The 17833-nt window shown below is 36.9% G+C and overlaps 1 protein-coding gene across 2 annotated transcripts in view; it reads right to left on the bottom strand.

The window, feature by feature from the left end:
- The window catches only part of WDR35 (WD repeat domain 35), a 67679-nt gene that overhangs the window by 37174 nt on the left and 12672 nt on the right, over nt 1-17833 (bottom strand). Inside the window, exons 5-11 of one of the 2 annotated variants that reach the window (XM_003935232.4) lie at nt 15973-16101; nt 12773-12906; nt 11726-11891; nt 10840-10985; nt 6860-6985; nt 3804-3989; nt 50-82 (exon numbers count right to left, since the gene is read on the bottom strand). In XM_003935232.4, the coding sequence (XP_003935281.1) occupies nt 50-82; nt 3804-3989; nt 6860-6985; nt 10840-10985; nt 11726-11891; nt 12773-12906; nt 15973-16101 (920 nt within the window). The remainder of the gene's footprint in view (nt 1-49; nt 83-3803; nt 3990-6859; nt 6986-10839; nt 10986-11725; nt 11892-12772; nt 12907-15972; nt 16102-17833) is intronic. The other variant, XM_003935231.4, reaches the window with a different exon arrangement.

A 17833-nucleotide genomic window follows, 5' to 3' on the forward strand; every position in this document is an offset into this window, starting at 1 on the left:
CAAAACTCATTTTTATCCTATGATCAGCTATGTAAGAGCTAATTGTTACCGTTGCACCAAAAGTCTCCATCTCGTTCTCCTCCTTTGAAGCAAGATATGAATGACATGAGAAATTCAGAAAAATTCAGTTAATTAAAAAAAGACATGATCCAACCTAATGAAAATGGCTTATATACAAATAATCATCAATGATCAATGTTAGGAAAAGCATAATGCACATTTTACATCGCATTGTTCTAAAGTGATCATTTCATTTTTCTTACTGTTTCTGTATCTTGTACTAAGAACAATATTCTATTTAGTTATACATGCTAGTAGTTTCAAAAATCAAATAGAACCACAAGGCTTCTTACTAAAAAATGGCAGTTCCCCCTAAGTTCCCATTCCTGCTCCCTTTAACCGACCCTTTTGCTATTACTTCCACAAATCTAAGTAATGTGTTTATACTGGTACTTGTTTTATTTCAATTTAGTGTATTAGCTGTTGTCTCCCTCTACAAATGACAAGTGTTTAGCTTTCATTCATTTTTCCCACCCACCCCTACCACACAGGGGCACATTTCCATCCGTTTCTCTATTTTTAACACAATTTTGTCAGAACAGAATTTAGGGTTGAGTATATTTATTATACTTTAATTAAAAGGTTTTTAATTTTTTTTAAAAAAAAAGGGTGATTACATCATTTTGACTATATAAATGCTATTCATGATTCAGCCATCAAGTATATCATGATTTATTTTCTTTTCAAGCATATTCTGCTTTCTCTGTAGTCGATAATGGTGTTTTTTCTCTCTGCTTAGTCACCTATGGGCTTATTACTAACACAAATAACCAATTATCCTTGCATTATGTGTATCTTGCTGCAAGGGCTCAAATACATCCGGTAGTCTATTAATGTCATCCCCTTGAATTTCTCTTGGAGCCTTCTGACCTTCTCTCATCTGACTCACGGGACGCACTGTGCCACAGTCAGCTGGTACGCTCTTCCCCATCCGTGTCCCACTCTCCTGTTTATTCTGCTTTCTTGGTTTATTCCTCATTTTGTTAGACTATTTCGTGACGTTACTTCCTAAGACAGGGAAGCTTGGAAGGGAAATTTTTAGTGACTTACACATGTAATAATGTCTGTTTTCTTACCTTCCTATTTATGTATTTATTTATTGAGACAGTCTCACTCTGTGACCCAGGGTGGAGTGCAGTGGCGCATCTCAGCTCATGGCAACCTCTGCCTCCAGGGTTCAAGCGATTCTCCTGCCTCAGCCTCCCAAGTAGCTGGGATTACAAGCACCTGCCACCACACCTGGCTAATTTTTGTATTTTTAGCAGGGACAGAGTTTTGCCATGTTGGCCACGCTAGTCTCAAACTCCTGACCTCAGGTGATCTGCCCATCTCGGCCCCCCAAAGTGCTGGAATATCCTCATATCTAATTAGTAGTTGACTTAAGTTATAGAATTTTAAATGGAAAACCATTTTCCCTCCAAATTTTGAGGCAATTTTCCAAAGCACTGCTGTTGACAAGTAGAATACCACTTATGATCCCTGATGTTACGATATCTATTTTTCCTCTCTAAAACTTGTAAAACTGTTTTCTCCCCAATGCTCTGAAATTCCACAGTGATGTGTCTTGATGTGGAAATATTTTTATTCAGTGAGCTAGGCACTTCCAATCCAGACCTTCAAGGAAATTTTTCTTGAATTTTTTTTCACATTTATTCCCCTATATTTTGCCTGTTCACTCTTTTTAGAAATATTATTGAAATGCTGGCTGGGTGCAGTGGCTCACACCTGTAATCCCAGCATATTGGGAGGCTGAGGCAGGCAGATCATGAGGTCAAGAGATCGAGAACATCCCGGCCAACATGGTGAAATCCCATCTCTACTAAAAAACACAAAAATTAGCTAGGCGTGGTGGCACATGCCTGTAGTCCCAGCTACTCAAGAGGCTGAGGCAGGAGAATTGCGTGAACCTGGGAGGTGGAGACTGCAGTGAGCCAAGATCATGCCACTGCACTCCAGCCTGGCGCCTGGTGACAGAGCAAGACTCTGTCTCAAAAAAAAAAAAAGAAAAGAAAAAAGAAAAGAAAAGAAAAGAAATGCTAAGCTTCCCTTACTGGTCCTCTAATTTTATCTTTTCACTCCTATTTTCCATTTCCTTGTCCTTCTGCTTCACTTTACAGGTGTTTTCCTTCATTTTATCTTCTAATCCTCCAGCCAGTTTTCATCATGGTCATCATATTTTTCATTTTTAAAAACTTCCTCTTCTATAGCATCCTTTTCTTATTTTTGGATGTAGTATCTCTTAACTCTCTGAAGGCAATATTGATGGTTCTTTAGAAATAATGTTTTTTAGAAGTGTCCTTCCTGCATAGTCTCTGCTTCTTCCAAGTTCTTTTCTACTTGTGTTTAGATGCCTTTCTCTAATGTCTGGCAACCGCGTCTAACTGCTTATATTTAAGTCAGACACTGAAAGCAGTTTGGAACAGAGTTGTCTATAATTGAGTCTCACTGACTGGCACCTTTACTGTAAGGTGATGGGCAGGGCTACTTCCTTGGGGGCTCCCAATCTCAGTATCTTTAGAGGGCTTTTCTCTTGAACAGGTGTAATTCTCCTGAGAAGACTTTCACACTCCCACCTCAAAGCTCGATGCTTGGTTGTCAGTGTTCTGGGAACCAAGTGGGAAAATAAGACTGGTGTAACGTTGAGTAGTAAACTTTTAACATTAATTGTCCTATTTTCAGCAGAGATCCCCCACTCTCAGCTCTGCTTGATGCTCTTCAGTGCAGCGACTCTTTGATCCTCTCTGGAGAGTAAACCCCAGTCGTTGTAGGTGGCAGAAGGGCAGCTGCCTATGGACTCAGTACAGGGGAGTGGGATCTCCTTCTTCCTAGGCTTTTTAAAAAAACGTTTTCTCTTTTCTGCATAATCACTGGTACTTCCAAATTGCTTTTATGTTTCTTTCTTCCACCAGGTACCCCTAGGTCCTGTGGCTCTTGGGATTCCGTGATGTAAGCCAGTTGCCTCTGTTTTCTCCCTGAATGGCTTATGATTCAGCTTTCTTAGGTCTGCTAAGGTAATTGCCACTAAACCACCAACTCTCTAATCTACAAAATTTTGCTGCCATTTCCTTTCCCTTTCTGGTCCCTCTGGGCTTATGACTTCTTAAAAAATGTATTTACTGCTGTTTTAGCAAGTTTCAGAGTGAATATCACCAAACATGGCTGTTCAGTCACTTTTAACAAAAAACTCTATACTTTTTCATGGGTAGTCCTTCTCAGATATATTTGCATACTTCTGCAAATATTTACGTTGTCAGTATACTTTTTAAAAACACATATTTGTATTATTTGTTATACTATATTAATTTTACAGCAATTAACTCCAAATAAAAGTAGATTTCTCAATGTCAAAAGCTACCCAAACTGTTTTAAGTGTTAACTGCTGCATAATTTCTTCAGCATTTATGCAGAGTAGATATCTGGGTATTCCTTTTTGCTTATGAAATTTCAACTTGAAAAAAGATTGTGATACTGTAAATATATTTCAGAGACAAAAAGCTTCAGTATTGAACCAGTAAGTGTAAACTGCCATGTGATTAGCTGCTTGAAGAAAAAGAAAATCAGGGATGCAGCATCAATGTAGTCACGGAGTTTTCTAAAATTGGTCTAGACCGATAGGGCCAACAGATCCACTGTTTTGCTGTACTTGCCAGTGTAGAGGCCATGCTTAAGAAGGTAGATAACTATAACCCAATTTTGCCAAGCAGTTAGCCCATCTATATCTTAAAATATCAAGAAACACCTACCTGAGGATGATTTTCATCAGCTTTTGTAGCCAAAATGCAGAAATCGCCACAGGTAGTAATAGAAATGAGACCCTTCACATATTTAAGATATTTTTCATTGTTCTTTGTATCCCAGAAGACAACACAGTACTCTGGACGATCAGGTTTGGTATACGCATAAACTACAGTATTTGAGCAATAACCCCACTAGGAGGAAAGGAAGGAGGAAAGGGAAGGAGACAGAAAAGCAGAAGAAATATTCAGCATTGGGAAGGAAAATCTTATTGTATTATTTACTCTAGAAATATTGCAGATATATGGTTTATCACTGCTGACAAAATATATTCTTCAGAAATATAAGACAGGACTCAATCTTCAGCTTAGTATCTTTTGCTCAGGAAAATAAAAAATATCTAAAAATAATAAAGATATGTATAAAACAAAGAATATATTGCAGATATAAATTTAGTTTGTAAAACTTTTCTCATTTATTATTTTTTGAAAGGGAGTTTCACTCTGTCACCCAGGCAAGAGTGCAGTGGCGCAATCTCAGCTCACTGCAACCTCTGCCTTCCAGGTTCAGTGATTCTTCTGCCCAGCCTCCTGAGTAGCTGGGATGACAGGTGCACACCACCACGCCTGGCTAATTTTTGTATTTTTAGTAGAGATGGGGTTTCACCACATTGACCAGGCTGGTCTCAAACTCCTGATCTCATGATCTGCCCACCTTGGCCTCCTAAAGTGCTGGGATGACAGGCGTGAGCCACCATACCTGGCCTAACTTTCCTTATTTTAATTGGTAAGATTTAAGCTTCAATGGTAAAAATTTTCAATAATCAATAATAGCTGCTGAAGAGGGGACAACAGGTAGCACGATCCCTGTCAAAGTTTCAATTCTGGATCCCCAAGTAGGAATTCAAAAATAGTCACTTTGCCTTTTTACCCCCATCCATATTTTCTATATTTGTTTTTAATCAGAGTAACGTATTTACATAGCATATGATCAAATAATCCTATCTGGCTTATATAAAACAAACAAAAACAAAATGCAGAACCCCCTGTCAAATTTCCTCTCTGGAATGGCCGCGTAGAACTCCTTTAACTGCAACTGTTGTGGTATTTATTTCCATATCCCATTATCTATCAATTATGGAACTTACACACTTACAGCTTTCTGCTCTAACTCACCTAACATGTTTATATTTAATTTTGAATAAAAAATACTGTGTTGATATTATCATTGTGTTTACCAAACACCAAACACATAAAAAGCTAAGCCATGTTTAGCTTTTTATACCCTGATTACTTTCTAAAATAAATTTTTTACTTTAAAATAGTTTTAGATGTATAGAAAAGTTGCAAAGATAACATAGAGTTCCCATATACCCCTCATCCATTTCCTTTATTGTTAACATTTTACATTCCCATGGAACATTTGTCACAACTAGAAAATCAACATCACTATTAGCTGTATTACTATTACACGTCATACTTTATTTAGATTTCATTCACTTTTCCTTAATGTCCTTTTACTATTCCAGAATCCCATTTGGGATACTTAGATTTAGTCACGTCTTCTTAGGCTCCTCTGGGGTATGATAATTTCTCAGTCTCCTTGTTTTTAATGATCTGGACAGTTCTGAGGAATACTGGTGAGGTATTTTGCAGATTGTCCCTCGATTTGACTTCGTCTAATGTTTTTCTCACGCCTAGATTAGACTGCAGGTGTTTAGGAAGACCAGCACAGAAGTGAAGTATACTTTTTTATCATGCCATATCAGGGAGTATGTGATATCCACATGACATTCCTGATGATATTAACCTTTATCACTTGTCCAAGGTATGACTGCCAAGTTTCTCCACTATAAAGCTACTTTATTTTTTTACCCCTTTCCATACTCTACTCTTTGGAAACTAAGCGCAGCCACACTCAAGCCAAGGGAACAGGCGGCTATGTTCCACCTCCTGGAGAAGGCAATACCTAAGTAAACTGGAATAATTCTGTAAGGAAGATTTGTTTCTTCTCTCCCATTTATTTATTTATTCAAATAATCCATTTATATCAGCAACAACTCTTGGGCATTTATAATTTAGGTCACAATAAAATACCACATCATTTAGTTTATTCTTCAAAGTCCTCCAGCTTTGGCCATTGGGAGGCTATTTCAGCCACGTCCTTTTGACATTCCCCCATCCTTTTGTTACCTGAGAACTTCCTTACTTGCTGGGACTATAAACTATTCCAGGCTTACCTTGTATTTTCCCTGCCCTAGTCCTAGAATCAGCCATTTCTCTAAGGTCCTTTACCTTTTAAAAATTAAATGTATAAGATTTTTTATAATAAATAGTTTACCAGATCAATCTTGTATTTCAGAGCTTTAGATCAAATGTTAAATTCAAGATAAAATACTGATTATATATTAATGTTGCTTATTCTCATTTTTTCCTTCTAATCCATCATCTGCCCTTCTCTAGCCTCCTGTGAGGCTTGGAGCCCAGTTTCCATGAACTCCATCACCTGAGCTACCTTGTCATCTGGCCCCCAGTTGGGTTTGGCCAACAGAAAACACCAGCAAGTGGAGAGGTGAGCTGGAAGATTCATTCCCCAAATCCCTCTGCCTGGCCGGTTGGCAGGGGCTGGGCTCCTGCAAAGCAGCCCCTCTCGCACAGCCACAGCTCCTGTGGGTTCCAGGAGCCTTACTCCCTTGTCTTGGCCCTTCAGGCCCAGGGCTGGTGATCGCTTCTCACTGATGCTAATCTTTGGGTGCTGCTTTTTATCATCCCTTTCTGTTCCCTTTAACCCTGCCCGTGTCTCTGTCATAAGCCTTTTATCAATCTCTCCTCATTTACTCCTTGGAGTGTACCATCTGTTTCTGGCTAAGACCTTGACTAATGGAGTGATTTTACTAACTATATATAGTATTCTAGAAAAGTTTACTAGTTCTAAGGTCTCCACACAAAAAGGCTTCCTTTCTGCCAGCTTCTAAAATAAGATAGCTTTGAATATGCTTTTAGCTATAGCAAAATTATTTAGTAAAAAAAACACTGTTTATTTTACAACTGCTCTTAATACTTACCTTATAATTAGGTCGAATGTTTGCAAAATATATAAAGGAGTCAACAGCTAGTGCAATTTTCAATCCACCTCCTTCCCAAGATAGAGCGGATATTTCCTTTCCAGGAACTTTCAAAGTACCCAGATGCTGAAAAAAAGGTATCTTTAACCTAAAGGATAACAATTAACTCAAATACAAATTACCACCAATCACTTCATAGAGATCAAAAGTGGTATAAACATTATTTTGTGAAAAGTTACTACTCACTTTAAAATCACTTTTCTTGAATTTTTATAATGAAAAACATACATATAAGAAAAATTTACAAACTATATCCAAAGAATTCAATGGCAAATTTCATCAAATCTAAAATGACGTAGACTGAAACATGCATTTTTATTTTTATCTACAACTAAGGAAAGGAAAAAAACACATTGCTAATTAAAATATAGCAACTTTGATTATAAGATGCCTCCTCATTTTAGAGTTGTAAAGCATTGTATTTCTTAAAATCAATGAAATAGTGTATTAGTAAATTCAATCATAAAGTCTGGTCTTTCTCTTTCACCTCCTCACAACCAACCAGTCTCCAAGTCCTATTGCTTTTACTCCTTTCCACTCTCTACAATTACCTTTTTAATGAATCGAACTGTGGTGATAGTTTCCTAACTTCAATTCTTACCTTTCATCTGTTTCCTGATTCTCACCCTCTGCCCTCCCAATTCAGTCTCTGTCACAATTATCTTTTTGGAACACAGATCTGATCATAACTCATCCTGCTTTTTTAAAGATTTAATAATTTTTAAAAATCAGTAACTCCCCACCATCACATTCTTTAGCATGGCATACAATGCCTTTTCCCATCTAGCCCAAAACCATATTACATGGCTTAATACCCCACTATTTAGCCATAACTGCTGTGTGCCGGCTCATGAAGGAACTACTGTACCTCCACAGGTTCAGACTATACAGTATCCCTTCTGCCTGAATCCTTTCTTCACAGCTCCCCTATCCTTACTGGCCCTTGTCCTTCTGGCGCACTCCTATTCATCCATCGAGACACAGCTCAAATCCTACTTCCTCAATGAGTCCTGCCTTCATCCTCCACTCCGTGGTTCCAGAAAATTAGAGAATGAGCTCCTTAATTGTACTAGCTGCATCATATTCACATTTATTTGCCTTTCCATTAATAGATTATTTGATAAACTGATATTCAATAACTGTCTTCAATAAATATATATTCAAATTAATTGTTTCATATACTAAGACAGTACTTTTTATGACTGAATTAACAAGGAATAAATGAAAGCAAACACTTTTTTAATGTGGCTATAAAACAATCAAACATTTTTAATCTATGCCTTTTATTTGACAGAATGGTATAATCTAAAAAATCTCAATGAACTTTGCTGGTATCCCTTGTTCTTAAGCAGATATCCTCTTGGGTCAAGTTTAATGTTATTATAGTTTGAACGTCTGTTCCCTACAGAACTCATGTTGAAATGTAATTGCCATTTCGACAATAGTAAGAGATGGGACCTTTATGCAGTGATCAGGGCATGAGGACCCTCATGACTGGGACTACTGCCATTATAAGAAAGGGAATTCAGTCCCCTCTTGTCTCTCTATTGCACTCTCTTTGCCCTTCTTCCTTCCACCATGCAGTGATGCACAGGAAAGCCCTCACCAGATGTCAGCAGTTCAATACTGGACTTCTCATCCTCCACAACTGTGAGCCAGTAAGTTTGTGTTCATTATAAACTAAGCAGTCTGTGGTATTCTGTTATAGCAGCACATAACAGAATAAGACAAATGTATTGAGCTACATTTTGCCAAAGAAACCAATAGAAGAAAAAAAAAAAAAACCAAAGTTTTAACCCAGGAGGGTCTGATCTATCTGTCTTGCTACCTGTATAAAATTAAAGGAGAACCAGCAAGCTCTCTACAGTACTCTTGGGATCGACTCACCCATAGGAAGAAGAGAACACAGCCATCTTTAACTGCAAACCAGCCAGGATGTGGCAACAGCAAGAAAAGAAAACCAACTTTTAGTAAGCCTTCACTACGTGCCAGGCACTGTGCAGGCATTTCCTCATTGTAATCTCCTTTAATCTTTACAACAGTGCCATGACGTATAGCTTTATTTCTGAATATATGTAAACCCTGTCTCAGAGACTAAATAACTTCTCTACGTCAAACTACACTGTGGGAAATGAACTCAATGCCAGGTCAACTTGACTACAAACCCTGTGCTCTGTTATCTCCTACCATGGCTAAAACCACAGTGCAAAAAACAGGAGCCCCTGGCCCTCAGATTTCAGAAGCCTATCCTTCTCTGAGGTTTTCTTAAGTTTAAATCATTAAGTTTAAATTGTTAGATAACTTCCACCCAAGTTATCTTTCCTACCTTAACAGTAACATAGATCCAAAGAAAAATTCCCCATATATTCACTCACTCAAAAAATACTGACTACTATGCCCTGAGGAAATATGATAGATACTTTTAGTTACAGCTAGACCAAAACTCACTTACAGTCTTCAGTTTAACACTTAACACACTGTTTTGCATGATAAACAAAGAGACTTTAGAACCCATGATTTTATACTTGGGGAAGCCTAAAATAATAAAAATAAGCAGGTAAAACATTATGTTAAATAAGGAAATGGCAACCAACAAAAATAACCAATAAAGAACATGAATTAAGAAGGAGGCTCTAAATATAGAAATATTAGAATGCAGGTTTTTAATTATTTAGGAACCTTGAAAACTATGCCTTTTTTTGTTTCACTTTTACATCTACCAAAAAATATTGTTGGTTGACAGTGTATAGAGAGCACCTACTTTCTACAGTGTATTCTACTGGGTAAGTTTCAAATACTGATTCAAAAGCATCAGACAATATCATTTCTTATCCTAATAGAAATTATTAAAATACATAAAAATAATCATATTAAAACAACTGGTACAGGCTTTTATGCAGAAAAAAAAAATTAAATATCTAGTGTAGTTTGATGTAGAGAAGTTATTTTGCCTCTGAGACACGGTTTACTTATTTCCAGAAATAAAGGTAATACGTCATGGTGCTGTTGTAAAGATTAAAGGAGATTACAATGAGGAAATGCCTGCACAGTGCCTGGCATGTAGTGAAGGCTTATTAAAAGTTGATTTTCTTTCCTTGCTGCTGCCACATCCTGGCTGGTTTGTAGTTAAAGATGGCTGTGTTCTCCTCCTAGTCTGTGATGAATTTATAAAAGCCAACAGGGTATCCAAAAGGGACAAAATACAGTACTGGGTCAGAAAATAAGATATTCAAAAATGTATTAAACTTAGTTATTAATAAGCTCTCACTTTTTAAATTCTTTAAAATTCACAATATGTTAATTCTCCTACTTGACATTTTCCAATGCTACTTCTGAAAATTATCTTTTAAAATTAAATTCATTAAAAATACTACTGAGAAAGATAATATCTGTATGTACGTTTATGAAAACAATCCTTGTATTTTAATGTAGCATCACCCGAGAATGATTACTGAATTTTCTTCAAATAATTTATTAGTTTGCAACAAATTAAAAGTATTAGAAGTTTGGAGGAAAGATAGATAGATATGTATGTTTAATATCTATACACATTTAAAATATCACATTAAAAATCAGAAAAACTCTTCTGAAACAAGTATATTAAACTAAATACTACTCAAAAGCTGGCTATGAAAAGAGACACCTATTCAGATCACAGAGAAAATACTCAAAGTAACAACTTCATGGTGATTTCTTATGTCAAACTTCTGATTTTCTGAATATATAAAATTGTAACTTTTATTTTCTAATTATAAGATTATAAAATTCCATAATAAAATACAACAAAGATTTATACTACAAAGATAAAATGTCCCTAAAAGAAAATATGACAAGTTTACACCATGTTCTTTTTTCCCCTACCTTACTACTCACTGCACGTTTAAATAGAAAGAAAGAAGATCCAATTTGAATGCATTTACCTCACCAAACGGAGTGTAAAACTGCACAATGTTCAGATCTTTGTCCTGCGTGGCCACCTTCTGGGAGCCTGCCACAGCTAATACACTGCCCATGTGGTTCCACTGGATGCCTACTACGTACATGCCAGTGTCAATCAAAACGGGATCTAGTCAAAAAGAGAAAACGAGGTGAGTGTGGGAAGATACTTAGCCTAGAGAAGTTTATAATATTACAACAATTTTTAAATATTTTTAAAACTTTCCACATTTTAAAAAAAAACATGGCTGGGTACAGTGGCTCACACCTATAATCTCAACACTTTAGGAGGCTGAGGCGGGCAGATCACTTGAGTCCAGGAGTTCAAGATCAGCCTGGGCAACATGGTGAAACCCTGTCTCCATGAAAAATAAAAAATTAGCCAGGGGTGGTGGTGCACACTTGTGGTCCCAGCTCCTCGGGAGGCTGAGATGGGAGGATCCCTCAAGCCCGGGAAGCCAACGCTGCAGCGAGCCAAGATTGTGCCACTGTACTCCAGCCTCAACAACAGAGTGAGACCCTGTCACCAAAAAAAAAGTTAACAATTAGAAATTAAGGCCACGCACAGTGGGTCATGCCTGAAATCCCAGCACTTTGGGAGGCTAAGGCGAGACCATCCTGGATAACACGGTGCAACCCGGTCTCTACTAAAAATACAAAAAAATAGCCAGGCATGGTGGCATGCACCTATAGTACCAGCTACTCGGGAGGCTGAGGCAAAAGAATCACTTGAACCCAGGAGGCAGAGGTTGCAGTGAGCCGAGATTGCATCACTGCACTCCAGCCTGGGCAACAGAGTGAGACTCCATCTCAAGAAAAAAAAAAAAAATTAGAAATTTAAAAATTTTTTAAAACAGAAAAATTCCTTACTTTGGTCATTCTCATGTCTCATTATCTGGCATCTTCCATTGTCGAAGCAAACAGCAAGGCAAGGGCAATCAGGCTCCACGTAGCCTTCTGTACCATGGTACCAATGAATCCCAGCAATGCTGATAGCTCCAGTGACATTCACCAAACAACTCAGTTTCATTTTTATCTAAATAAAATTGGTTAGGTTTAATATGTTACATTTCAAAACAGAGTAGTATAGCTACGATAGAGTATTGTAGGAAGAACACTGAAAACACAATCTAAAAATCAGGTTGCAAATAAAAACTTAATCACCTACTGGTATACAGGCCTTGGGCAAATCAACTAAATCTCCATTTTGCCCACATGTAAAAAATGAGGATTAAAAAAAAAAAACACTGAGTTTTTATGAGATTCAAATAACAAGTATATGAAAGTACTTTGAAAACAGCAAATTTTCATACAAAAGTTCAATATTTTTCTTCCACCAGTAAGTGGATTTACTTAGTGTCTTAGCCCTTGCTAAAAAACAGAACTGCCCCAACAGTAGATCATAGATCTATTATAGCTAAACCTTGCAAAGCAAGAATTTTTCTGCAGATTATGCTGCCTGAGCCTATTCTATTTTACCCTCTTTCAAGGGATTGATTTTTCTCTTACAATTTAAGTCTCTCATTCTTTTTACAAACAACCATTTTTGTAGCCTGCTACAAAAATATCTTTGATATCTAAATGTAAACTTTGGTTTGAGATACCAGAAGACACTTTAAAAACTTAAACTGCACATTGTCCTACTCATTGTCCCTCTGCTTCAATGCACTGACATCTTGTCCTTTCTACCTACCAACAAAATTGGAACTAAAAGCTACAATATAACATGTTGCATTAATTTGCCTTGAGAAAACCAAGACTTTAATTTTAAAAAATTTTAGATGATTGGGAAAAGAAAAAATCTGAATTGGAGACTTTAATTACACAAAGCATCGTAAAAAATAAATGTGTATACAAACAAGAATGATACATAATCATATAAAATGTTATAAACAAGACTGATGAATACACACTTACTATAAAATGCCCTTGATTGTCATAAATGTGTATTTCCCCATTTGCCATTCCAAAGAGTAAGACTTTACTGTCTGCAGACCATGTTACATGGCATAGCTGTAAACCCTTCAGGTCTTTTCCCCAAATACGATTGCCTAAAACAAAACATTATTAAAAGTTGTTCAAGGTCATGACCCTCCAACAACTGCTTTCGAAATCTTTGTTTTCCTAAAGATCTCTCAAATTCTTCACAGCATTCATGCATTCATTCAATTTATTTAGTCAATAAATATTTACTGAGCACCTATATGTGCCAAATACCTAAAGAGACATTGAAATAGCAATGCTTTCAAATTTTCTCCCCTTTCTTCGAAACTCTGACACTGGATCTCACTCCCAATTAGCAGTTGAACCCATCTTCTACTTTGGAAAGAAAATAAAAGCACCCAAAAAACAAATTCTTCATTTCCTATCTTCAACCATTCAGAAGATAACTGAATCCACACTTACACTTTCTGCTTTGCCCTCTAATCCAAAAGAAGAGTTATTTCTCCAGTCAGATCCTTATCTAAGGCTAATTCCTCTATGTATTCTCTGATCTAATCCCTTCTTAGCTTTGCAAAGATCCCACTTTAATGACTACTCTCATTTTCTCTTTCTCATTAAATTCTTTACTCTTTCTTGTGTGGATTTAAACACACGGATCTATTTCTCTTTGGAACCACCACCTCATATAAAATAAAACAAAATAAACACTTTTCTTAACCCAAAGTTCCCTATCTGTTTCTACCCTTCCTTTTCCAACCAAACTTCATCAAAGAGTTCTTCACACCTACAGTCTCCACTTTAACTCCCACTCAACCCTTAACACGTCCCAGTCTGGCTTCTGCCCCACAACTCCACTGAAACTGCCTACAACATACACTATCTGGGTGATGGCTATATACTAATAGTCCAGATCCAGACCTCACCAATATTCAATATATCCACATAACAAACCTGCACTTGTATCCCCTAAACCTATCAAAATAATGCATAAAAGAAGAAGAAACCAAACCTGTTGACATCTTTATCTTGTACCTCTAGAGTCCAGAACTCTGAGAAAATAAATTTCTGTTGTTTAAAAAAGAAAGGAAGAAACTGCCTTCATAGAGGTCACTGATGGCCTGCTGCTAAAGCCAACTGATACATTTTTTTTTTTACCAGTCCCTCCTTGATACTAGTTTGGTTTCCATTAGCCCATATACTCCTTTATCTGCAAGACTTCTATTTTTCAGCGTCCTTCTTCTGCCCATCCCTTAAATGTTGCTGACTTTTTTTTTTCCCCCTGAGACAGGGTCTCACTCTGTTGCCCAGGCTGGAGTGTAGTGGTAAGATCATGGCTCACTACAGCCTTGACCTCCCAGGTTCAAGCAATCCTCCCACTTTGGTCTCCCAGGTGATTGAGACCAGAGGAGTGTGCTACCACACTCAGATAATAATTTGGTTTTTTTATTTTTAGCAGAGACAAGGTCTTGCTATGTTGTCCAGGCTGGTCTCAACCTCCTGAGCTCAAGCAATCCCCCTACCTTGGCCTCCCAAAGTGCTGGGATTACAGGCATAAGCCACGTGCCCAGCCTAAATGTTGCTGATTCTTAACTCTACAGATGACCCTTAGTTTTGTTCAACTATTCCAAAGGTTTAAAATACCAAGCATATGCTGGTGGTTTCCAAAATTTTGTGTTCAGTACAGATATTTTTGAGCTGCAGATTTGTATGTCTAACTATGGTCTGGATATATTTACTGGAATGGCCTATGGCATGACAAAATCAGCATATCCAACAGCAGAATCTTCCCTTAAGAAAATTTTTTCTCCACATTATTTCAATGAAAGGCATTACCATCCATCCAGCTGCCCAAGCTAAAAATCTGGATACTGCCCCGGGGACTTCAATCCTCTCATCCCCAAACCTATTTATTCTGCCTCCTGAGTATGTCTAAAATTTAGTAACTTCCATCCCCTTTGTCATTACCTGGATGGCTGCCATCCACCATCATCTCTCCTCTGCATTGATAGAGCAATTTCCTGATCCAGATGCCCATTATCTTTCTTTCCTTTCTCTATTCTTTACATGTAGTACAGAGATGTTCATAAAGAATCTTATCACCTTATTCCCATTCCTAAAACTTTTCATTGGCCTCCCAAGTGCTGTTAGACTTAAGTCTAAATGCCTTAATATAATTTATAATCTGCATGATCTGGCCTCTATTTCTCTCTCTAGATTCATTACACACTACTCTTCACCTTTCGTATTATATCCTACTGATATTCACATTTTTCAATAGCCCAGGCATAGCTAAGTGCAACTCCTCTGGACCTCCTCAAATGCTATTTTCTAGGGCTGAGACATTCTACACACCAACCTACCTTGTGGCTACTGCCTCAGCATCAGCATCACTTCCTCCAGGAAGCCTTTCCTGTTCCTTCCAAGTCTGCATTAGGCGGTCTACATGCTCCTGTGTTTTCCCCATCTTAGCGCTTATCACAGGGTACTGCAATTGCTTGCTTACTTACGCATCTCTCCTGATCTAGGTCTGGTCACTGCTATACCCTTAGTTCATAAAATGATACCTGTTGCTAAACAGGCTATCAGAAACATTTGTTGACTATGTGAAGTTACACACATACACACACGCACATGCGCACACACAGAGAAAGAGAGAGAGATGAAAATGATTTTAAAATAAATTATTTCTCTACAGAGTTTCAAATTAAAACAAAGGTGGAGACTCTCAGAAGACCCAGTTTTATCTATTACTAGAATTTGAAAAATATGGGTTTTCAAGGCTATAAACTACAACCAACAATGACATGCTCAGTTCTACTAAAAGTGACCACAGAATTTTTGAAACTAAAGTCTACATATGTATACAGACTAACCAATCTAAAGACAAATTACATAATGAGGCAGATATGTTTAAAATAATGCTGAAAAGTTAATTCACTTTTTTCAGTGCCACTGTAGGAAATCAAAAAAGAGACTTTCCTTGAATATATATAAAAACAGATGTTTAAAACCGAAGAACAGTTCTTGAGTGTCATCGAATTGGATATCAAATGCTTTCCCCTTTTATGTCTATTTTTCAACTGGAATGCTAACATTTGATAATTAACTTAAATCTCTAAAGAAATCTGTCAGCCAGATATCGATCTTAAGTCTATGTCCGACCAATGCATTACCATCCACTGAACCAACTATCACAGCCCCGTCTTCATACACAATGCAGATCTTCTGTCCATCAGCATTCCAGCTCATACTGCGAACAACTGATTTATTTCGATTGTTGATCATCTCCTCAAACCAAGAGCCTGTTTTCACAAATTTAAAAAATTACAAGTCAAAACTTTCACATCTATTAAACAGTAGTTAAAAACTGAAAGCATTCCATAAAGTACACCATGGGATAAATAACTGCAAAGTTTTCTACAACCTGAGACATTAAACTATAAAACTTCCAAATCCAACAAAAACAAAATGAAAAATTAACTTGGGCTTAACTAATCATTGCTTCAAAGATTATCACAGAAAACATAATAAATGCCCATCCTTTGTTTCTGTTTTCTTTCTTTCCCTGTCTCTTTCTGTCAATTAAAAAATAAACTTCATTTGCTTTTACGGAGCCAAAACTACTGATCTTTCTGAGAGCCTTACTTTTTCCACTTGAACAATATGGTTCAGATCATAACCAAGAAAAAAACCCCAAGTAACAATAACTTTATATGTACACATAAACTCTCCAGTGATTAACTACAAGCATATTAAATACAGCATATTAGTTACCGTCATAAACAGAATGAGGGCAAAAAATCCACAGCATATTAGGTAAAACTCTAAGCCTGCCTGAAAAACTAGTAATCAGTTTATATTACATTAGTGCTACCACATCTCTAATGCTGAATGACAAAAATATTCTAGTTACATGCAGGGTAGGAATGACATGTAACTTGTCTTGTAGCACAACCAAAATAGAGGCAAAAAAAAAAAAAAGTAGGTTATTTTGTTTTTGTTTTTTTTAAAGGCTTTTTTATATACATACTGACATAGGGAACTCTGACCTGCAGCCAAGCAAATAATCACATAATTTGGAATAACTGGGCAGCGCAGGGTAAGAGAATGAAGACTGAGACCCAGAGAAGACCTGAAGACCTACCTTGGAAACAAAGTTTACTCCAGTCCACTGAACTTTAACATTCTATCCCCTACACACACACAAACACAGACACACCTTTTAAAAAATTAAAGTATTATAGCATATCTTTAATGAAGACTTTTTCAGTGGTATGCCCTGCCATTTAAAACAGCACACATGACCTTTTCAAAACAGCACACATGAACTAAGGTATGCTTCCCTTTTGAAGATGATGACTACAGGCCTCAGGAGAACATGTATTATGAGCTGTTTTTCTGGTAACAGTGGTATATCTAAGTCAATCCTTCTTTTATTCTCCCTCTCTCTGTAGACAAGAGGCACAAATTGTGAACCAGTAATCAGAGTTGAGATAAAATCTGTATCCATAAAAGAAAAGGAAGCTAACTGGCCCATACAAGAAATGAATTATTGCCTTTGACTTCTTACTAAATGTGTTCTTATCTACTAACTCCAGCCACTCACTTACTCATTCATTTGACGAATATTTATTGAATGTGTACACTGTGCTATGCATTATGAAATGTTCTACATATAAAATGATGAACTAAATAGTCATTTCCCCTTTCCCCTCAGAGCTTATAGTCTACTGAGGGACCAATATTAAATACACACTCACACATACATAAATGTAATTATAAACTGGAATTACCTAGGAAGTAATTCTTATTGGAAATCTGGGGGAAAAAAAGAGCTAACTCAAGTAGAAGCTATTCTTCTGCTAAGAGTCTAAGTTCATTTTGGAGATAGCCAACAGTCAGCTAATTCACTTTCTTAATACAGGGTTAAAGTTAAAAAAAAAAAGTGAAAAGTAGGCAGCAATAAGTCCAGAAATATCATCACTGCGCAGTCAGGATGCACTCCTGTTGTTAAGTAAAAGGGGTCTATTTTGG

Source organism: Saimiri boliviensis, chromosome 1 (assembly GCF_048565385.1).
Source record: "Saimiri boliviensis isolate mSaiBol1 chromosome 1, mSaiBol1.pri, whole genome shotgun sequence".
Lineage (NCBI taxonomy): Eukaryota > Metazoa > Chordata > Mammalia > Primates > Cebidae > Saimiri > Saimiri boliviensis.